General features: G+C 41.7%; 1 protein-coding gene across 1 annotated transcript in view; it reads left to right on the top strand.

Annotated features, from left to right (window-relative positions):
• gpc4 (glypican 4) overlaps window positions 1–17,867 on the top strand; it is a 28,124-nt gene that overhangs the window by 7,229 nt on the left and 3,028 nt on the right. The window contains exons 2-8 of the mRNA XM_067518939.1: window positions 10,433–10,591; window positions 15,133–15,530; window positions 15,867–16,032; window positions 16,828–16,958; window positions 17,076–17,222; window positions 17,434–17,558; window positions 17,643–17,818. Of these exons, the coding sequence (XP_067375040.1) occupies window positions 10,433–10,591; window positions 15,133–15,530; window positions 15,867–16,032; window positions 16,828–16,958; window positions 17,076–17,222; window positions 17,434–17,558; window positions 17,643–17,818 (1,302 nt within the window). The remainder of the gene's footprint in view (window positions 1–10,432; window positions 10,592–15,132; window positions 15,531–15,866; window positions 16,033–16,827; window positions 16,959–17,075; window positions 17,223–17,433; window positions 17,559–17,642; window positions 17,819–17,867) is intronic.

Genomic DNA, 17,867 nt, shown 5'->3' with positions numbered 1-17,867 from the left:
ACTTGTATATGTGGCCCATTTTGTGACCCCTGTGAGCACATGCACCTAAAATAATGCAAAGTTTTATCACAGACTTTAACCAAAGGACCTTGAAGCACAGTTCTGACATAAGTGACCACAAATGTATATATTTTTAATCTCTAACTCATTTCTGTAGATCTTTGTCTGATCCAAACTACGAGCAATCCTTACCTGGGTTTGGAGTTTTACATATTTTGGGATGAGTTGAGAAACACCCTGAAGCTTCTTGTTAACATTTTTTTTTGTAGCACTGATTAAGTCAACCATCTCTTTTTCTGTCTTTCTATGCAGGAGGACTTTTAGGTTATGTGCACAACCCAAGACCACATCTCGCTATAGCTTTTATAAGTTTTCAACTTGCTTTCTATGTAGAGGCTTTTGTCACCTTTCTCTCTTTTTGCCTCCTCTGGCTGCTGAAGTCCTTTGTGCACTTGATGCTTGGTGATGTCAATTTTTTTGTTTTTTTTGTCCCTCTGATATTTGAGCTGCCAAGCGACTCCTTTGTGTTGATCACCTTGGTGCAGTGTCACTCAGCCAGCTGCAAGGAGTGTGGCAAAGGCCTGCGGGCTGTGATCCTAAACTTCTCGAGTGGAGTGTGAAACACCCCCTTGCGTAACACTACAAGGCTTTACTCACTCACTGAAGTCATCTCATTGTGTAGTTTCCAGTGGGGGAGTGTGGTTATGATATAGGTGAAACTTAACCAGAGTAAATTGATTTCATATTAAGCTGCAGTGGGCTTGATATCTGTGCTGATAGTTATGATCATCATTAGGATTTGTGTGACTTGCCAGAGGCCTATGTGGTTAGAGAGAGCGCTTAAGGACCCAAGCCAGGGCCTTGCTTGGGTGTCTGGGCTGAAACCCTTCTGCTGGAGACAGGCCAGATGGGCTGTAATCCCTGTTAATTACTCCCAAGACTTACATCAAGTCTCCCACTGATGAGGCAGTCACTAGCACTTAGCTCACTCTCCCAAACTCCAGTTCGTGTAATAGTTTTCCTAATATTTACCTAATTCCTCTGTGTGCTGCTTGCTTTTGGATTTATTTTCATATAAATTATATTGTTTGAAATCAATCCCCCCCCAATTTTTGTCTTGTCTTTTCAAAAATCCTTTCTTCTGTTAAACACAAAAGCAATAGGCGGGTCTTTGGCTGCTTCACATAGCTATGTGAATTTGACTGACAAGTTGCTGCCATGTGTTAAAAGCAGGCCATCAAAACTTTCAAATTTAAACATGAAGAAAGCAATGGTAGACATTCTGCTGGCTAAGGGCCGATAAGCAAGGGAGGAATGAAACACACATGAAAGGATAAAATACTTCATGACTCCAAAGCTGCAAATCATTTGGTCACTGTGTTTGGAGGGTGGTTTTTGCTGGCAGAAAAATCTGTAATGTGGGAATGTGAGTCGACACGCCAAGGGTTGAAATGAACATCATTGGAATGGTAAGTAGCTTTGATTTATTGACACATTCACTACTTATCATCAGGAATGGACTGAGCCATTCATGGTTGAGGCTCATTAAACCATTGTACCGTTAGCTTTAGACTTTCTACTCTCTTTGACAGTCAGTGATGAGTGGTTCTCTTCCCACCACTTCTGCTGGTATACAGTTTCTCAAGGCCCAACAGGTATATCAGAATCTTTGTTGCCCTTGTTTAGCTTTGAGCTTTCAGAAACCGGATCTTGTACCTGACCTCATTCTGCCTGAGAGGCTTTGCCGGGCCCCGTCCTGCCTAAACATCTGGTGGACTTCAGCTGCTTCTGAATGTCTGTTATAAACATTGTGAAAGAGCTCCCTGTTCTTAGGAAAGGTTAGCTGGCTTTTATTGGAAATGAGGAAATGTATTGTTTGAATGTTTAAGTCTTTTAAAAGCTCTGATATAATTTAACAAAGTTGGGTTCCTCAGTAAAAGTTAGCGAGGGCTATTGGGATTTGTTATGTGTATCCCGGCAAATGCAAATCTATATGAGCAGGCCACAAAGCCTCTTAACATCGGTTTAGTGCATAGCTCTTGTGCAGTGTATGAAGCAAACGTTAAAGAGGACCTAGTGTATTTGTAAGCTCAACAGTCGTCCGTTTCTCTGACAGCACAACACTGTTTGCACAGGGTCCCATGGTAAAGCACTTTGCCTTAAGTAAAGGGTGTTTTTCATCTTCTCCTTTTAAGTCTGTTTTCATTTGTGTGCCATGAGTCAGTGGAAAGACGAAGGGCTCGTGTAGAGGGACAAGTCAGGAAGGTCTTTTGTGCCTCTTTTTTTTTTTTTTTTCTCCCTTTCTCTTCCCTTGTGATAATCATGCTGTGCTGTAACTTGTCTTCTCTGTTTGTCTGCAAAACCTCTGCCTGTCTCTGCAAATCTTAAACATAACATGGTCCCAATTGCTCATTCACATTTCCTTACTTACACACACACACACACACACACACACACACACACACACGGAGAGTGATACTAACTGCTGTAGTAAAAGCAGGAGATCAAACACTGCAACTTTGCGGCTCATCAAAAGGCATATAAGCTGAAAGAAAGATGTGGAAAGGGTAAAGGATCACTTTTTGTTGGTGAATCGTTGCCTTCTGCTCCCTATAGATGGTGCAGTTAAGAAAAAATACCCAGCAGAAGGTTTTATGATTTACTTCCATACAACACTTATTGTTTAAAAAAAACACCTGGCTAAATAGGGAATTTTGCACAAGCCTGAATTGAAGTAAAGCCAATGACCAGTGGTTGCTTTATTTACCAGATGGAAGTCACACAAGTTGCAGAAACATTTTGGAGAGCATGCTATGGACGTTTCCCAAATTCAATGGTAACCTGGAAAAAACCACTTCTGTTTGAAGTATGAATTCCTTGTAACTGTGTTAACATGAATCGTGGCTTCCATCTCCCTTGACGTTCGCAACAAGACCTTCCATTTTTTTTATGATCTCATTTCTTTGCAGCTATGTTTGTGTATTTCTTGACCCCTGGCAGACCTTAGTGGTCCTTTTGGACCAAGCGTTTGCTGTTAAGTAAGGAAAGCGTGCTGTAATTGCCCATTGCCAATTGCTTACTGTAGTGTATTGAAGGCAGATGAACTTATCTAGATGAATGACTTCCAACCTCTTGAAATCTACTGATCAGTAGCTATTCTTACATGCAGAAGTTTGAGTAAAATACACTCCTCAAGATATTTTTTGTAAGAGTGAATACAAACTGTGCAGCAGCTGTACTTTGGGCATAACCCCGGTGGTTGGAATTTGGCATCTGACGCGTTCAATGCACTTAGGGAAGCGCAGGGGTGAGTTAAAACACTCCCAAAGCAGTGACCTGGGAAGTGGTGTAGGCAGGAAGCTTTTGTGTGAGGAGACAAAGCCGGAGATGCTGGGTTCGGACAGGAGAGGGAAGCGGGCAAAGTGAAAGGCCAATGTTGTGGAATCTCCCCAGGGGCTTCTGGGTAAGTGTTCATTGATGGCAGTGTTGTGGAATACTCCCCAAATGGAAATTTGGCCAGAGGTTCTGACTGGTTATTGAGGAGATTTGGTGGCAGATTTATGGATCCCATTGTAAGCATTGTTTGTCAGGCCGAGTGCCTTTCAGATATTGAGTCCCATTGGTCAAAATGTGGAAGATTTACCACAGACTAACATTTTACAGTTGCATTTTCTGACTCTGAAAAATAAAAGAAGTTTAAAGAATTTTTGCTCTCCAGCAGCAGCCTTTCTGTATCTTTTATAGTCGTGCCATGTGACAAGCAAATTTTGGCACTTTGGTGTTTTGACAGCTGAGTTGTGGAAGATATTTTTATCCGTGGGTTATTTAAGGAAACATCATTTTACACCAACATTATCCAAAGCTTCATGGCGGGCTCCAAAGCTGAAAGACTGACACTGCAGAGAGTGCTCCGCTAAACCAAAATTTCCTGCCGCAAAAATGGTTGGTGAGCATTTTTCTAAGAGGAGTAAATCGCTCAAAATTAGCAATGGTGTTTCCCAAGTTTACCACTACTGAGAGGCATTCTCCCAGTAGTAGATACAGTTACAGTATTTAAGGATCTTAATGATGGTCCATATGATCTGCATTTTCCATTGACCATTAACATGACTACTTCATGCAGAATGATTGGTCAGATCAAACATTAGTCTGCTTTGCAGAGTGGCAAACTACCATGTCAAAGCTACAATATTCATAAATGGTGTTGCTTAAAGGTAGATGCATTCTAGTGTGACCTGATTATTAAATTAAACTGGGTAAATTTAACTTTGCTATTTGATACATTAGTAAAAAAAACAGTTACTTGTATGTCAATTGTATGATGTACAGAATAAACAGAAATAATAAATAGTGTGTATGTAGATAGATACATAGATATAGATATAGAGTTGAGTTTATTTATTTAATATTCCTCATATATTATATGCCTGCTTTAATAATCAACAGTTTGCTTTTTGTTTCCAAATGGCACCACAAGAAGAAGATTGTCATAATTATTTTTATTGATGGGGATGTTTAGATTACATTTGCAGACAATCTTTGTACTTTAATATGTTTAAAGAAGTCTTCCACTTAAGTTTTATGTTGGCACTGTGACCACTCTTTTTTTTTTTTTTTTTTTGAGGAGCTGCAGATCTACTGTCTGCGATAATAGCAGATGTCCAGGTGAGTGTTGCACCTGCAGTTTTTAGGAAGTGAGCGCTGTTTGCCTGTGGAAGCACTGGGACATACTAATGCTTGTGAGACTTTATTGCCACAAATACTCAAGTTTGAATGTTCTTTATAATACCTGTAAACAAAATGCCCTGGCTGTCCTTCCTCTTCTCAGTTTTCTTATGCTTGGAGACACTGAGCAGCAGTCAAGGTAAACACAAAAGTAGAGCAAAGTAATAAACCTGGTTTGGTGTTGCTGCCCACCATTTTGTTAAAACGCTTTCACAGATTCAGAAGCTCCTTGCCAGCACATTTCAGTGTCTTTTGAAGTTTCTTTATACACTAAGAGCTGAAAAGTGTAATTGCTTTGGCCGAAATGGCTTTAAACTTCCTCTTACTCTATTTTTGTTAGAGGCTGAAGTGTCAAAACTCTGTCAGTGTAAGTATCTCTGAATATCTCAATATGAACAGCCAAGCACTAATAATGGTTTCTGCTTTCAGCATAATATTGTTGAACAATTTCTCTCTCTGCCGTGACTCTGAGAGAATGCAGAATATTAAGATAAATGCAATGGGAGAAGGACGGGTGTTACATTTATCTTGGCAGTCAAAAATCCATTAAAATAGTTCTTTCTGTTTTAGAAAATGACACTGGATTTGATCAACTTAATGTGATTTGAAAGCTATTTGGCTGTCTTTTGAATGTGAAAGTCCACATGTTGTGTCAAATATAATTATTATTTTGTAACATCATTAAGTAGAAGAGAAACTTGAAAGAAATTACTGCCAGTAGTACTAGGCCTCTGCACTGATGGCATTAAATTAATGGTTATGTCATCTAAGATGTCACTGTATTGAGCCCTTGTAGAAGAGCAAGAAAGAGAGAAAATCTGGATAGGGAAGGTAAAAAAAAAAGACACACTCCCCCTTCTCTAAACTACTACTGGCACAATGCCCTTGAGCAAGGGTCTGTGGTTGTACTAACCAGCAGCTTGATGTGAATGTTTGTAACCTTCCCTCCCCCCGCAGATACTCCTCTGGGTTGTAAATAAGGCTATTTTCTTAGCTTGCTTGCCTAGTTGAAAGATTACTTCTAATATACTCAGGAAAAACCACAAATGTGAAAATATGTGGCATATAATGGAACGCTATTGTTTCAGAAACATGTTCTTCAAATTATGATTTACACATTTTGTTTGTATGACACCAGGCTGGTATTAATGCAGGAGAGTCTGGGAGAGTTTAATTGAAAAATTACAAATCCAACATTTGAACAAAATTCTGTCTTTGCAAAGTTATTACTAAAACCTGATAAAAGCATATGGAGGCAGCTGCTTACGAATGCTTGATCTATCTTTGTTATTTACTGGACCAAATCATAATCGGAATAGACTTTATGGTACAATATTAGGCCTGTTCCTGACATCAGGCTTATGAGGAAACTCCAGATCTTAAAAACCAACATGTACTCTCACATAGACCACAGGATCAGATCATGTGACTGTGCATGACAGGATGTGGAGCAGAACAGAAAGTTACCCATCAAATGGCACCAATCCCCTAAACCCCTGGGATAATTACACCCCAGACAGAGGTGAAGAGCAAAAGGAGAATGTTATGGCTGCAGGGTGTGTGAATTTGCAACAGTCTGTCTGTAATGCTCAGTAGACTGGTAGCACTCTCCTTTACATGTTACAGCAGAGAGCTTGATACTGTATGCCAATTTTATGGTTAATCTTGGCATGCACAAGTGTTTCTCATAATTCCCAGTACTGATGAGGTTTGGAGTTTTATGTACTGATCAATCAAAGTGACTGATTGTTAACACATTTTTTTTTTTAAATTAAATTTCCCCAGGATCTCTAGCATGAAATGACCTGCATTCCACTCGGACGTAAACTATGAGCAGCATTTTTATTTTTTAATTTGTTCCTTCAGCTTATCCTGTAAGATCAGGGTCGCTACAGCAGATAATTTGTCTGCATGTTGATTTGGCACAGTTTTACGCTGGATGAACTTCCTGACGAAACCCTCCCTGTTTTCTACTGTGCTTATGACCGGCACTGCATGGCTGGGGCTGGGTCTGGGGATGGGCTTTTGGGGGTTCAGAGTCTTGCCCAGAGACACTTTGATATGTTGTCGGAAAGAGCGGGGCACAAACCTCCAACCCTATGGCTGGTAGGTGGCCATTCCACCAATACGGTTTGTAATTTAATCATTTACAAATGTTGATGGCTGTGTGAAAGCTTGAAGGTTTGGTTCAGTCCCAGACCACCAGGCTCCAATTAATGACAGACGTTGGTTAATGGTTTATGACACAAGGTTCCCCATGGCCTCCTTCACTGCCCCCTTAGCAGTTTCAATGATCCCCTGAGTTCAGTAGTGTACAGAAGAAATACCTGTGAGACATTTGTCTTGAATTGAACACACAATTTAAGATTTTCCATTTATGTTTTGTTCATGTGTCTGTGCCGTTCAGAGCTCTTAACTCTCTCTGTGTGGAGTTTCTTTACACTTGTGTGTTATTATTGGGGCCATTGCAGTTAGGGCTGGGGGCAGGGGGAGTTACTGTGTTTAGTGGATGTGCTGGCTGGTGGATGGCTGAAGTCAGAGGACAGGACCTCTCCCAGAGGAGTGGCTGTTAACCCCTGACCTTGCTGGTTAAGCCTGCAGGGTGGTGGCGGTAGTGGCGAAGGCAGGGGGCACCCAGAGGTCCGTCTAGTTCAGGGGCACATGATGGCAGGCAGAAAGGGCGGCGAGTTGTCTAATCTGGTTTTTGTCTGTAAGGCATTTTCACCTCCCCCCACCGTCCTTCCTCTGAGTTTGAGAGGCAGGACAATGTCAAAGGGAAGTGACTTATTTTATGAGCCATTTTAAGGGGATGGTGGTCTCCCCACAAAGGAAAGGCAAAAGAAAGCAGCAGGGGCTGATGAATGCCATGACACACAGTCACATGTTTGTTTACAAGATACTGCGCTCTTGTTTTGCCCACCATAAATGGCAGTTTTCCTCTTCTGAGTGACACATGAACAATGTTCTGTCTCTGTGTCCTATACATCTTAAAGTACTTGGGAAGCTGGAGGGTTGAGAGGCCCCTAAAAGGAGCTCTATAGGGAAACTGAGAGCCAGTTCACTCATCACACAGAGACTATTCATACCGGCGATGGTAGAGAAATGACTGATGCATCTACTGACACAGCTTACTGTGAAATTGTGAGGCAGAAACACGTCACACAAAGTCCAGCATGATATTGATTTTTATAGGATCTAACTGTTCTGGTCAACTGTTCCCTCTCTTGTGTTCCAACAGTGCGATTTCTCTTCCAGTGGTTTGAGAAATTGGCTGCCAAAATGTTTTCATAAAGTATGCATTAGCTAAGAATCTTCAGTTTTCAGAGACTTAATCCTTAGAGCTAACAATGTGACATTTGTACAGACATTCCTGTGAAATATTGACCATCTCACTTTTATTTGTGTACTTTGGTAACTAGGACTATTTTCCATGTGGATATAGACTTTTTGATGGTACGCCTGTGCTGTTGGCAAGCAGGGGCCCTGCTAAAGGACAGACTGGATGGCTGTTTTACCTAAAAGGGGTGTGTGTGTGTGTGTGTGTGTGTGTGTGTGTGTGTGTGTTGCTCCCTGTACCTCCAATCATGCTTTTACAAAGAGTCATGTGTTGAGCAGTGATGTGATGTGTGAATATGTTTAGGTAGGGGCTGCCAACTGTGCCTCGGTATGTGAGAGTATGTGTATGTGCAAAGGGGGTCTGGAGAAATGGGTGAGACTTGGAGGGAGCGAGATGGGTTCGGTGAGAACACTGAGAGAGAAGTGACTTGAGGCTCATTTGGACTTGATCCCAGACATAGGGGTCCAGTTAATGGCGCCAGGGTGCATCATTCCCTCTGTTGCCCTGTTTAGATGATTGTATTACTAGGAGTCACTTCTGACCCTGCAGTTTAATTTTTCTTAACATTTAAAGCAGCTATTTAATACACATAGAGGACTTTGGTCGACATGTTAGTAATTCAGGTTAGTTACTCAGTTACACACTAATTGCACTGTGGAGCATAATCTGTTTGCAGTGTGATGAGTTTAATATTTCAACCAACAGACATTAGGCTATTACGGCTTAAGAAAACTTGATTTAGAAATGTATTTTGTCCTTATTTACGTTGAACTGGATGGGTGAAAAATAATAAGTGTAAAAATAAGAAGTAATTAATAATAAATCTGTTTTTCTAAAAAGAAAAAAACAGAACATCAGTTGACTTGTAGTTCAGATCCACCATACTTTTCCCTGTCTCTTTTTTTGGTACTTGGAAGAAGTGTTTTTTTTAAAGGCTGTTAAAAGTGTTGTCTTATCAAAACAATTCACTGCTCTTAAAGAATATGAGGCTAGAATTAAATGAAATTATTGTAGAAGCTGCAAATCCCACATAAAACCTGTTTAGCTTGAATTAGATTTTCCTGCAGCTTTAAATAAAATACTGCATTGTTGCTTATAAAAGGAACATGTAATAAACTGCACATATAAAAACTAGGATCAGGTAAAATTAATTTAAGATGTTTAATGTTTTTTTTTTTTTAATTCAATGCAGGACAACACTGCAGGGAATATTAAAGTGGTAGTCTGTATATGACAAGCAAGCCCCGCAAGTAACAGTAACCTGTACAGGCCTCAACTCAGTGAGCTTGAGCTGGTGGGGAAAACTAAACAAGCCGTTGGTGCCTGGATGCAGTGAAAGGATCCCTGTGTTCTCCCAAATTCCAGAAACCACATTTAAAACAAAACATTATTGCAGCTGCGACTTTGCATTCATCCTCTTCTGACCCTGCTTTTAATTGAAAGTTTAACTCATTTTTGACAATGTTGACAGGTGCCGTTTTATCAAAGTCGATATTTAGACTTTCAATATTTGTCCATTCTTATACAGATTAGCTTGAAAATGTTTTAACCACTTGCATTTACCTTTTTCTAAGTACACTGTGCTCTAAAACAAAAAAACACTTAACATCTCTCCTCTTTGGCACGTGAAGCTGGCTACTTTCCACTGTATCCAGGTCATTACAGAGTAATCTTTAATAAAAAGACAGTATCACCACTTGGATCACTTGACCTATGCATTTTTGAAAACCTGCACAGTATAAAGGACATGAACCCCATGCTGTAGTTTTGATGCCTCTTTTTTTTTTTAAATGTGAAAATGCTCAACGTACACATGGTTGCAGTGAGCCTTCTTACCTGTAAGTGGTCGAAGAGCTAATCCTGTCCTCTTAAAGGCTATGTTTTGGAAGGACGGAGCACTTAGAGCAGCAGCACTGAACTATCAATCTGGCCAGGGGAGTGCTAGGATAAGAGCAAGGCTCTGTAAAGTGGCTGGGTAAAACTGCTTGAACTGAGTGTTGCAATTAATCCACTTAAGTGCAGTTAAAGGGGTTTTCACAGGCAATGTGTCTTTGATTTGGTGAGAGGTGAGCTTGTTACTTAAGATTGTATTCAAAAGAAACTAAAAATTATTGTATCCATGATTTGATCCACAAAAAAATTCATCTCAGCTTTTTGTATTACTTATTACAAATACTGAAAGACTTAAGGGTTAAGTAAATGTTTAACTTTCTGTGTAATGAGAAACAAGCACAGATAAACTAATTTGTATTCTGACATGACTATTGTGTTCAAACTGGATGTAAGTTCTATTTTCTGTGATGAGGATTTGTGATAATTGGACTTGCATAGCAGATGGATTTAATGGTGTATTGTCCTTGTTTCTTCTAGGAGCCCCCCTGAAAGTTTGTTCGCAGGGTTTCTCCTGCTGCACAGTGGAAATGGAGGAGAAGCTGAGCCAGCAGAGTCACTCGGACATGAATGCTCCTGTCTCCAAGCTTAGCACCAACCTACAAACCATCTTCAAACAGAAGCATGAAAACTTTGACAGTAAGCAAACAAACTTAGGCAAACACACATGCACACCAGGCACTGTTCTGACTACAATGTGCTGCTGGCCATAGTGCCCCCCCCCCAGCAGCACTTGCTTTGCACAAATTTTGACAGACGCTCCCACCTGCCAGTGCACTGCCCAAAGCGGAGACAGTCAGTCTGTGTTCGATGGCCTGTCCACCTGTCTCCTAATGTCTCAGTTCCCTGCCTCATCATCCCACACAGCCCGCTTCCCTTCTCTCCAGAGAGACATGCAGACTTGCAGATAGACCACCCGCATCTTTAGATTTTGTCTTCTCTGCACTTCCTGTTCGTGTGTGTGTGTGTGTGTGTGTGTGTGTGTAAATATTAGGATCGGGTTCCTCTTGCTGAGGGTGGGAGTGCATGGGAACATGGAGCGATGCTGAGTCACCAGGGAAGCGGGGCAGCTTTGAATGCACCTAGCCACCTAACGATGCCACCACTGCAGCTCTGCCAAAAGGCCTGAGCTCTTTAAAAACAGAGGGCGATGACTATCTCCAGCAGATTGTCAAAAAACGAATACACCCTGGAATTTTGCTTGTTAAGAGTGGTTGTGTACGTATATGTGGCTATGTTTTTACAGGTCAGAGACCTTCAAATTTTATGTGACTGGGAAATGTACTGAGCGATAGTTAGTAACAGGGAGCATGTGTATTGCAGCCAGATGTGAACAGGAATGTGACGTGTTGGAATGCGGTGGCTGCTCGAGCTGTCCCGCCCCTCTTTTTCTCTTCTCTTTCTGCCCTTTGTCCCCATCTCATGTTTTACTCCACCACAGACATTGCAGATCAGACCCACACATCTTAAATGGTGCGTTTTGATATTTTGTAGGGCAGCAACAAATAATTAGTTTTATTATTGAACAATCTAAAGTTTATTGTCTCAAATTTTTGTTGGTGTTTAAATCTTTGTTTTGTGTGGTCAAGTCTCAAACCCCGAAGATATTCCGTTTACTGCAATAGAAGAGAAAATCCTAATATTTGCATGTTAGAAGTAGAAACCTTTTTTTTTTTGTCATTTTTGCTGACTAATTGAGCAAATATAGTTACATTGCCTATTCACATTTTTAGTCTTTTGAATTAACCAGGAAATTTAGGGACTTTGCAATATTCTTTTATGAAATTGGTCCTACACACTTGCGTTTTCCTCTGAGAATAAAGCAGTCTTTGAGAGAAACTTTGAATAAAGCTGTAGCTTGCTCACACTGGTCTGTTTGGTTTACACGTTGTAACGTATTTACCTGCACATTTTGTGAGGGATGTCCTGTTGTACATCTGTTATAATAACAGAACAACAAAAAGTCTCTAAAAATTATTGAGAGAGCGAGAGAGAATTTTGTATAGCTGTTTTGTAATAGATGTAGATAGATCCACAATTGTCTAAACTGTTTCACTGATGATAAAGATAATCACTGTCCAAACCTCATTGCAGCTTCAGCTAGGATTTTCTTTGGCTTAAAGGGGGGAGGGGGGGGGGCCCGGGAAGCTAGCACTGAGTGTTTTGCTCAAGGACACACCTGGTGGGTAGGCTGGGATTTGATCCTGCTGACTTCTGCATCCCATCCTGCTGCTCGACCTATTGAGAACCAGGCCGCGTTTACATGACACATTATACATCATTCTTACAAACTCATTTAGAAACTGACAAAGCAAAAAAGCTATGAAGGTTATGGAGGTGGACAAACTTAATTTACCATCCTCTCACTTTGTGGCCCCTCAACACTGTAGGGAGGTTACTCCTGTCACTGAACTGTTAGATGGGAGATCTCTTACAACAGGCTTGCTGTGCCATTAGACCTCACACTGAACTCAGGTTGCTGTCTTATTTCCTGTTGTCCTGTTAAGAGATCCTGAAGAAGGCACCTCCTGTCAGTATATAAATGCCACAGGAAACCTTTATCAATAATTTGTTCTGCTGCCCAAGAAGAGGTCACCGTGAGATCAACTGTTCGGCATCATTCGCGCATGTCGATAAACATAACTCCAACTGTACATGAAGATGCATCAACGTGCACTAAAGCACTAACAAACTCAGGAAATGGTGTATGTGATTAGGCAGGCTCTCTTCATGTGCCTGGAGCTAGGAGTCATGGCCAATTAAGACCAGAGCCAGAAATAGTTCTCCCCTCTCTGCATCTCCTTACTATGTGTTTGTCCTGGGCTCTGCCTCTGTGTCCTGTTGCACTGACCCTGTCCAGCAGAGCAAGTCTATGTCTGGGATTTAAGCACTTGGATTAAGTTCCCTTGCCTCCAGACCCACACTCCCACATACACACAATGAAAGACATCCATCCAAACTCCAACAGCAGGAGGGACAATATCCCATCACATAGGAAAAGGCAGAAGCACAGGGACTAATTGGCACAAATAGGATGCAATTACAGCCTGGGCTGGGACTGGGAGGGGCCGAATTTAGAGGGACATAGCTGAGGAGTGCAGGGGAGAGTGGGAAACTCTTTGATGGAGGAAGTTGGAGGAAATTTGTCAGCTCCTCTGGTCCTGTGATGCATTGGGGTCTAAGATCATCACTCATAATTTAGGACCTTCTCTGAAACATGTGGAAAGGGCGACAGGGTGAGTGGAGAGAAAAAGGAAAAGAGATTGTCACAGGAGGAGTTGTTCTTCCTCCTCAATTTTCTCTACAGCTTACGCTCTCTCCCGTATAACCTTTCACCCACATTTGGCAGTTCATTGGGTGAGCAACTGGAGCGCGCGCATACGTATACATATATACATACACACACACACACACACACACACACACACACACACACACACACACACACACACACACACACACACATATATATATATATATATATATATATATATATATATATATATATATATATATATATATATATATATATATATATATATATATATATATATATATATATATATATATATATATATATATATATATAAAAAAAAGAAAAAATCCTGAGGGAGTGTTTAGCTCTTGGACTGTTGGCAGAAGGCTATGCGGCATAAATGGTTTTAATGACAATGCAAGATGCCTGTGCAATGCTGTTCTTGCTTTAGAGGCTCAGAGCCTCCACATTGCGTCTCTACTGCCATTGCGTTCACACACCCTGCTCAGGACTCTCTTTTCAACCGGTGGGTTTGTCCAAACTCATTACCACACTAATAAGCTGTAGAAAGGAAATTAAGAAGTTTGGGTTTACCCTCCTGCTTCTTCCTTCTTCCTACTCTGCCACCCCCTCCTCTGTCTCCTTTTACTAACTTTAAACTTGTTGCTACTATCACATTCCAGGGATAGGGGTGGACCTTTTGTTTTTTGTATTTTTTATTTTTTTTTATCTCTGTCAATGGAGCGTGGAACTTGGTGCCCTCTCCTCTGGCTCTCTGTGTGTGCGCGTGTGTGTTTGAAGGCGGGGGGGGGAATAATGGTAAGAAGGTAAATGGAGGGACTGCAGTGTTTCCGGTATCCTTGGCGACACAGTGGAGATTTGGAGTTTAAAAAAGCTCTCAACTTAACCCACCCCAAGCCACCCTCACCCCCTCCCATGCCTAATTTTTTCCTTTTAGTGTGTCAGTCTGAAGTGGAAGTGACAGTGCTACTTGGGGTGTGTGTGTACGTACGTACTGATGGAGGGGAGCATTCAGTGACTCCGCCTGTGAGAGCATGGGAACATTACATTTCAAAGCCAAGCAGAGAGAAGCTGAGTAGAGACGTTGCAGTAGGACAGACGTTTTGTTCTTACAGGACAGAGAGGGAGAGGTGGCAAGTGGCTTAAATAAAGTTGAGTGAAAAGGAGTGAGTGCATGGTTGCATGCATGCGAGCCTGAAGGTGAAGTATTTTTCAGAGACTGAGGAATTCTCATTTTGTTCAGATTAAGAAAGTTGGGGTGAGGAGGGGGCTGTCTGTGGGAGAGTGGGCCTGGATTATTGGGGGGTGGGGGAAAGCCACGAGGGGGTGATGGACATTCCTCAGGATGAAATAGGTCATTGTTCCCTGTCTCTCGTGAAGAGAGCTCTCTGAAGAAACTGATGAAGTGAAAGCAGCAGAGGGAGGGAGATACAGAGGTGTGTGTGTGTGAGAGAGGGGTGGTGGGGTTACAGGTCCATATGTGTGTGTGTGCGTGGGGAGGGGGCATTACTCAGTAATCCTATTTAAAATGCTTCCGAGGACCAGTCTAAGAGAAGCCAGGAGAAAGTAAGGTGACTGGAATGTGACCACAGAAAAATGTCACTGATGATAGTCAGTTTGAAGCGGCTCGATGTAGAGAGACGCCTGCTGCTGGCCAGTCAGAGATGAGGACAGGGATGCTCCAGTTCAGACTCTGCCAACTGCCCCCTTATCCTGTAAGGCCTTCCTTTGATTTAAGTAGGGTTTCACTTTATTTTGTTGGGATGTTCAAAATGTCAGGACATGGGCACGGGTGAAATGGACAGTCTGATTTCAGTTGATGGAAACAGCTCTGAATCGTTTTTTTTGTAACTGTGGTCATGTTGTAATACTGCTAATCACTTTTTTTTTTTTGTCTCCACAGGATTTTTCCGTGAGCTTTTGAAAAATGCTGAGCTCTCGCTGAACAACATGTTTGTGCGAACATACGGGATGATGTACGTACAGAATGCAGAGCTTTTTAAGAACTTCTTTGAGGCCCTGACTCGGTACTACACGTCTGGCAGCTCTGCTGTCAACCTGGACAACATGCTGTCAGACTTCTGGGCTGACCTACTGGAAAGGATGTTCCGGCTGGTCAACGTACAGTATGAGTTCAGTGACTCCTACATGGAGTGCGTCAGCCGTCACACGGAGCAGCTGCAGCCTTTTGGTGACGTGCCTCGCAAGCTTCGCATCCAGCTGACGCGGGCCTTCATTGCTGCACGTACCTTTGTACGTGGCCTAGCACTTATGCCAGAGGTGGTTAACAGAGTTTCTACGGTAAGTAAGCACGTTGCTAAAAAAGGCCATAGCAGTCAGTCTGCTGATGGATGCAGAAATGTTTTTTGGAGAAGCTCGTTCATCCATTCCGCCCTTCTGTGCTTTTGATGTACCTTTCATGGAAAAGTAGCCATTATAACCTCTCTGATAACAAAAACCACTTTGACAGCATCGGTACGACTTGTTTTTCCACTGTAGCAAGTGATTTACTGATGATTAGTTTATACTTCTTTTGTGGAGTTCAGCCCTTCTCAAAGATTTAAGTATGCTTGTGCTGGATGCATTTTTATGTGATACAATAATAACAGCGTGCTAACTGCCCTCTGCCTCCTGCAGGTCAGTGCCTCTCCCAGCTGTGTGCGAGCAGTTATGAAGATGATGTACTGCCCCTACTGCTCGGGCCAAGTGGCCCTGAAACCCTGCCAGAATTACTGTCTGAATGTGATGCGTGGGTGTTTGGCCAACCAGGCTGACTTGGACACCGAATGGAACAACTTCCTTGGTAAGAGACTATCATGTGGACAAGGACACCTTCTGCTGCTGTTATTGAACAAAGCTGACTGTAAAGACACCTTGCTATAACCGTAGTTGTTTGAAGCATTTGTTTTGGCAGTAAAGTATATTTATACAACTCCCTGCTCCTGTTTTCTTTTACAAGTTGCCACTGCAGTGCTTATTTCACCAAAGATCATAAAGTTAAATCTTATCTACACCCATCTTATTTAAACACGCCCCACCCCTTGCCCTTGTGGATATGACACCAGTGTGTTATGTGACTGGGGTAATTAGAGGGGAGATTTTTTTTCCTAGTGATCTTGGCAAGAACCAGTTTAATAAATGAACAAATTGGATATTCTTAAAAAAAAAAATTTTCTGTAGCATCTTGTATGAATAAAGGGAAAGCAGGAGGGTCTGTGCAACTTGTACAGGTTGTGGCCCACGGCATGAAAGCAGCTCCTGTGTTGTGTAAACACAGATCCAGATCTGTTTTATTACAGTCAAGGTGGTGCACATACCTTCTGTATGTTTTATATTTATTCTACATGATTTTTATTTCACCCTTGTACGTGTGTTTCCCTGGTTGAGGGCTGGTTGTTTCTATCTGTGGGAATGTTTTGCTGCCTCCTCCTAAGTCTCCGTTTCACTTCTCAGTGATCTCCTTCACATGTGCTTCCCCCTAGTGACGGTCTTTTGTAACGTCTACCTCATACTGAGGGGAGAAAAAAAAATGATATAAAAATAATCATTTTCATATATAATGTTATGACATTTTACGCCCTGATCTACTACTTTTTAGATGCCATGCTCAGTCTAGTTGAGAGGCTTGAAGGTCCATTTAACTTTGAGTCAGTCATGGATCCCATCGACGTAAAGATCTCAGAGGCCATCATGAACATGCAGGAGAACAGCGTGCAAGTGTCCCAGAAAGTGAGTTTCATCTTAAAGTAATTTTAAGAAAGAAAAGAAATTAAAAGATTTAGTTCCATTTTATTAACTTTATTCTTATTCTTTCTTTGTTCTTCTATTTTTCTTCACCTTCATTAGGTTTTTCAGGGTTGTGGGCAGCCTCAACCAAGCATGGCCTTTCGTTCCAAACGTTCTGCCAAAGAAACAGGCTTCACTGGGCGTTTCCGCCCCTACAGTCCTGATGCTAGGCCCACAACTGCTGCTGGGACCAGTTTAGATCGATTGGTAAAGTCTACAAAAATATTTCAACCACCCCTGAGAAAGTCTGGGTGTTGTCAGCATCTGGGCATAAATACACTGGTAGCTTAAAGTGTGCAGACATCTGTATTTTATATATTTTTTTTAGGTCTTATAAAACACAAATTGGCACTAATCTATTGTTTATTTAAAGGTGTTCTGACTTGACTTGGTGCCTCTGTGTATCTTCCTTATGTAGACAAATGATGTGAAGAAGAAGCTGAAAAATGCAAAGAAGGTCTGGTCCACATTGCCAGAAACTGGGTGCACAGGTGAGAAGATTGCACCTGGGGATGAGTGCTGGAATGGAACAGCAAAAAGCAGGTACAACACACACACACACACACACCATCTATTTAAAATCTTTTTTAAAAAGTCTCACAACTAATTGACTTTTGCTCAATAAAGGTACGATTCAGTTGTCGTTGGCAATGGACTGGCAAATCAGGCTGCAAATCCTGATGTGGATGTGGACATCACTAAGCCAGACATAGTGATTCGCAGTCAAATTGCATTATTGAAAGACATGACGAGCCGACTCAAAGCTGCACACAGTGGCAATGACATTTCTACTGGTGATGATGGTAAGAACGGTTACTGTTCCTTATTATCTTTTTTGTAAGACAATGTCCT

The sequence above is a fragment of the Channa argus genome, chromosome 10 (genome assembly GCF_033026475.1).
Source record: "Channa argus isolate prfri chromosome 10, Channa argus male v1.0, whole genome shotgun sequence".
Classification (NCBI taxonomy): Eukaryota; Metazoa; Chordata; class Actinopteri; order Anabantiformes; family Channidae; genus Channa; species Channa argus.
Note: the sequence above shows the minus strand (reverse complement) of the source record. Positions and strands in the feature narration are given on the sequence as shown.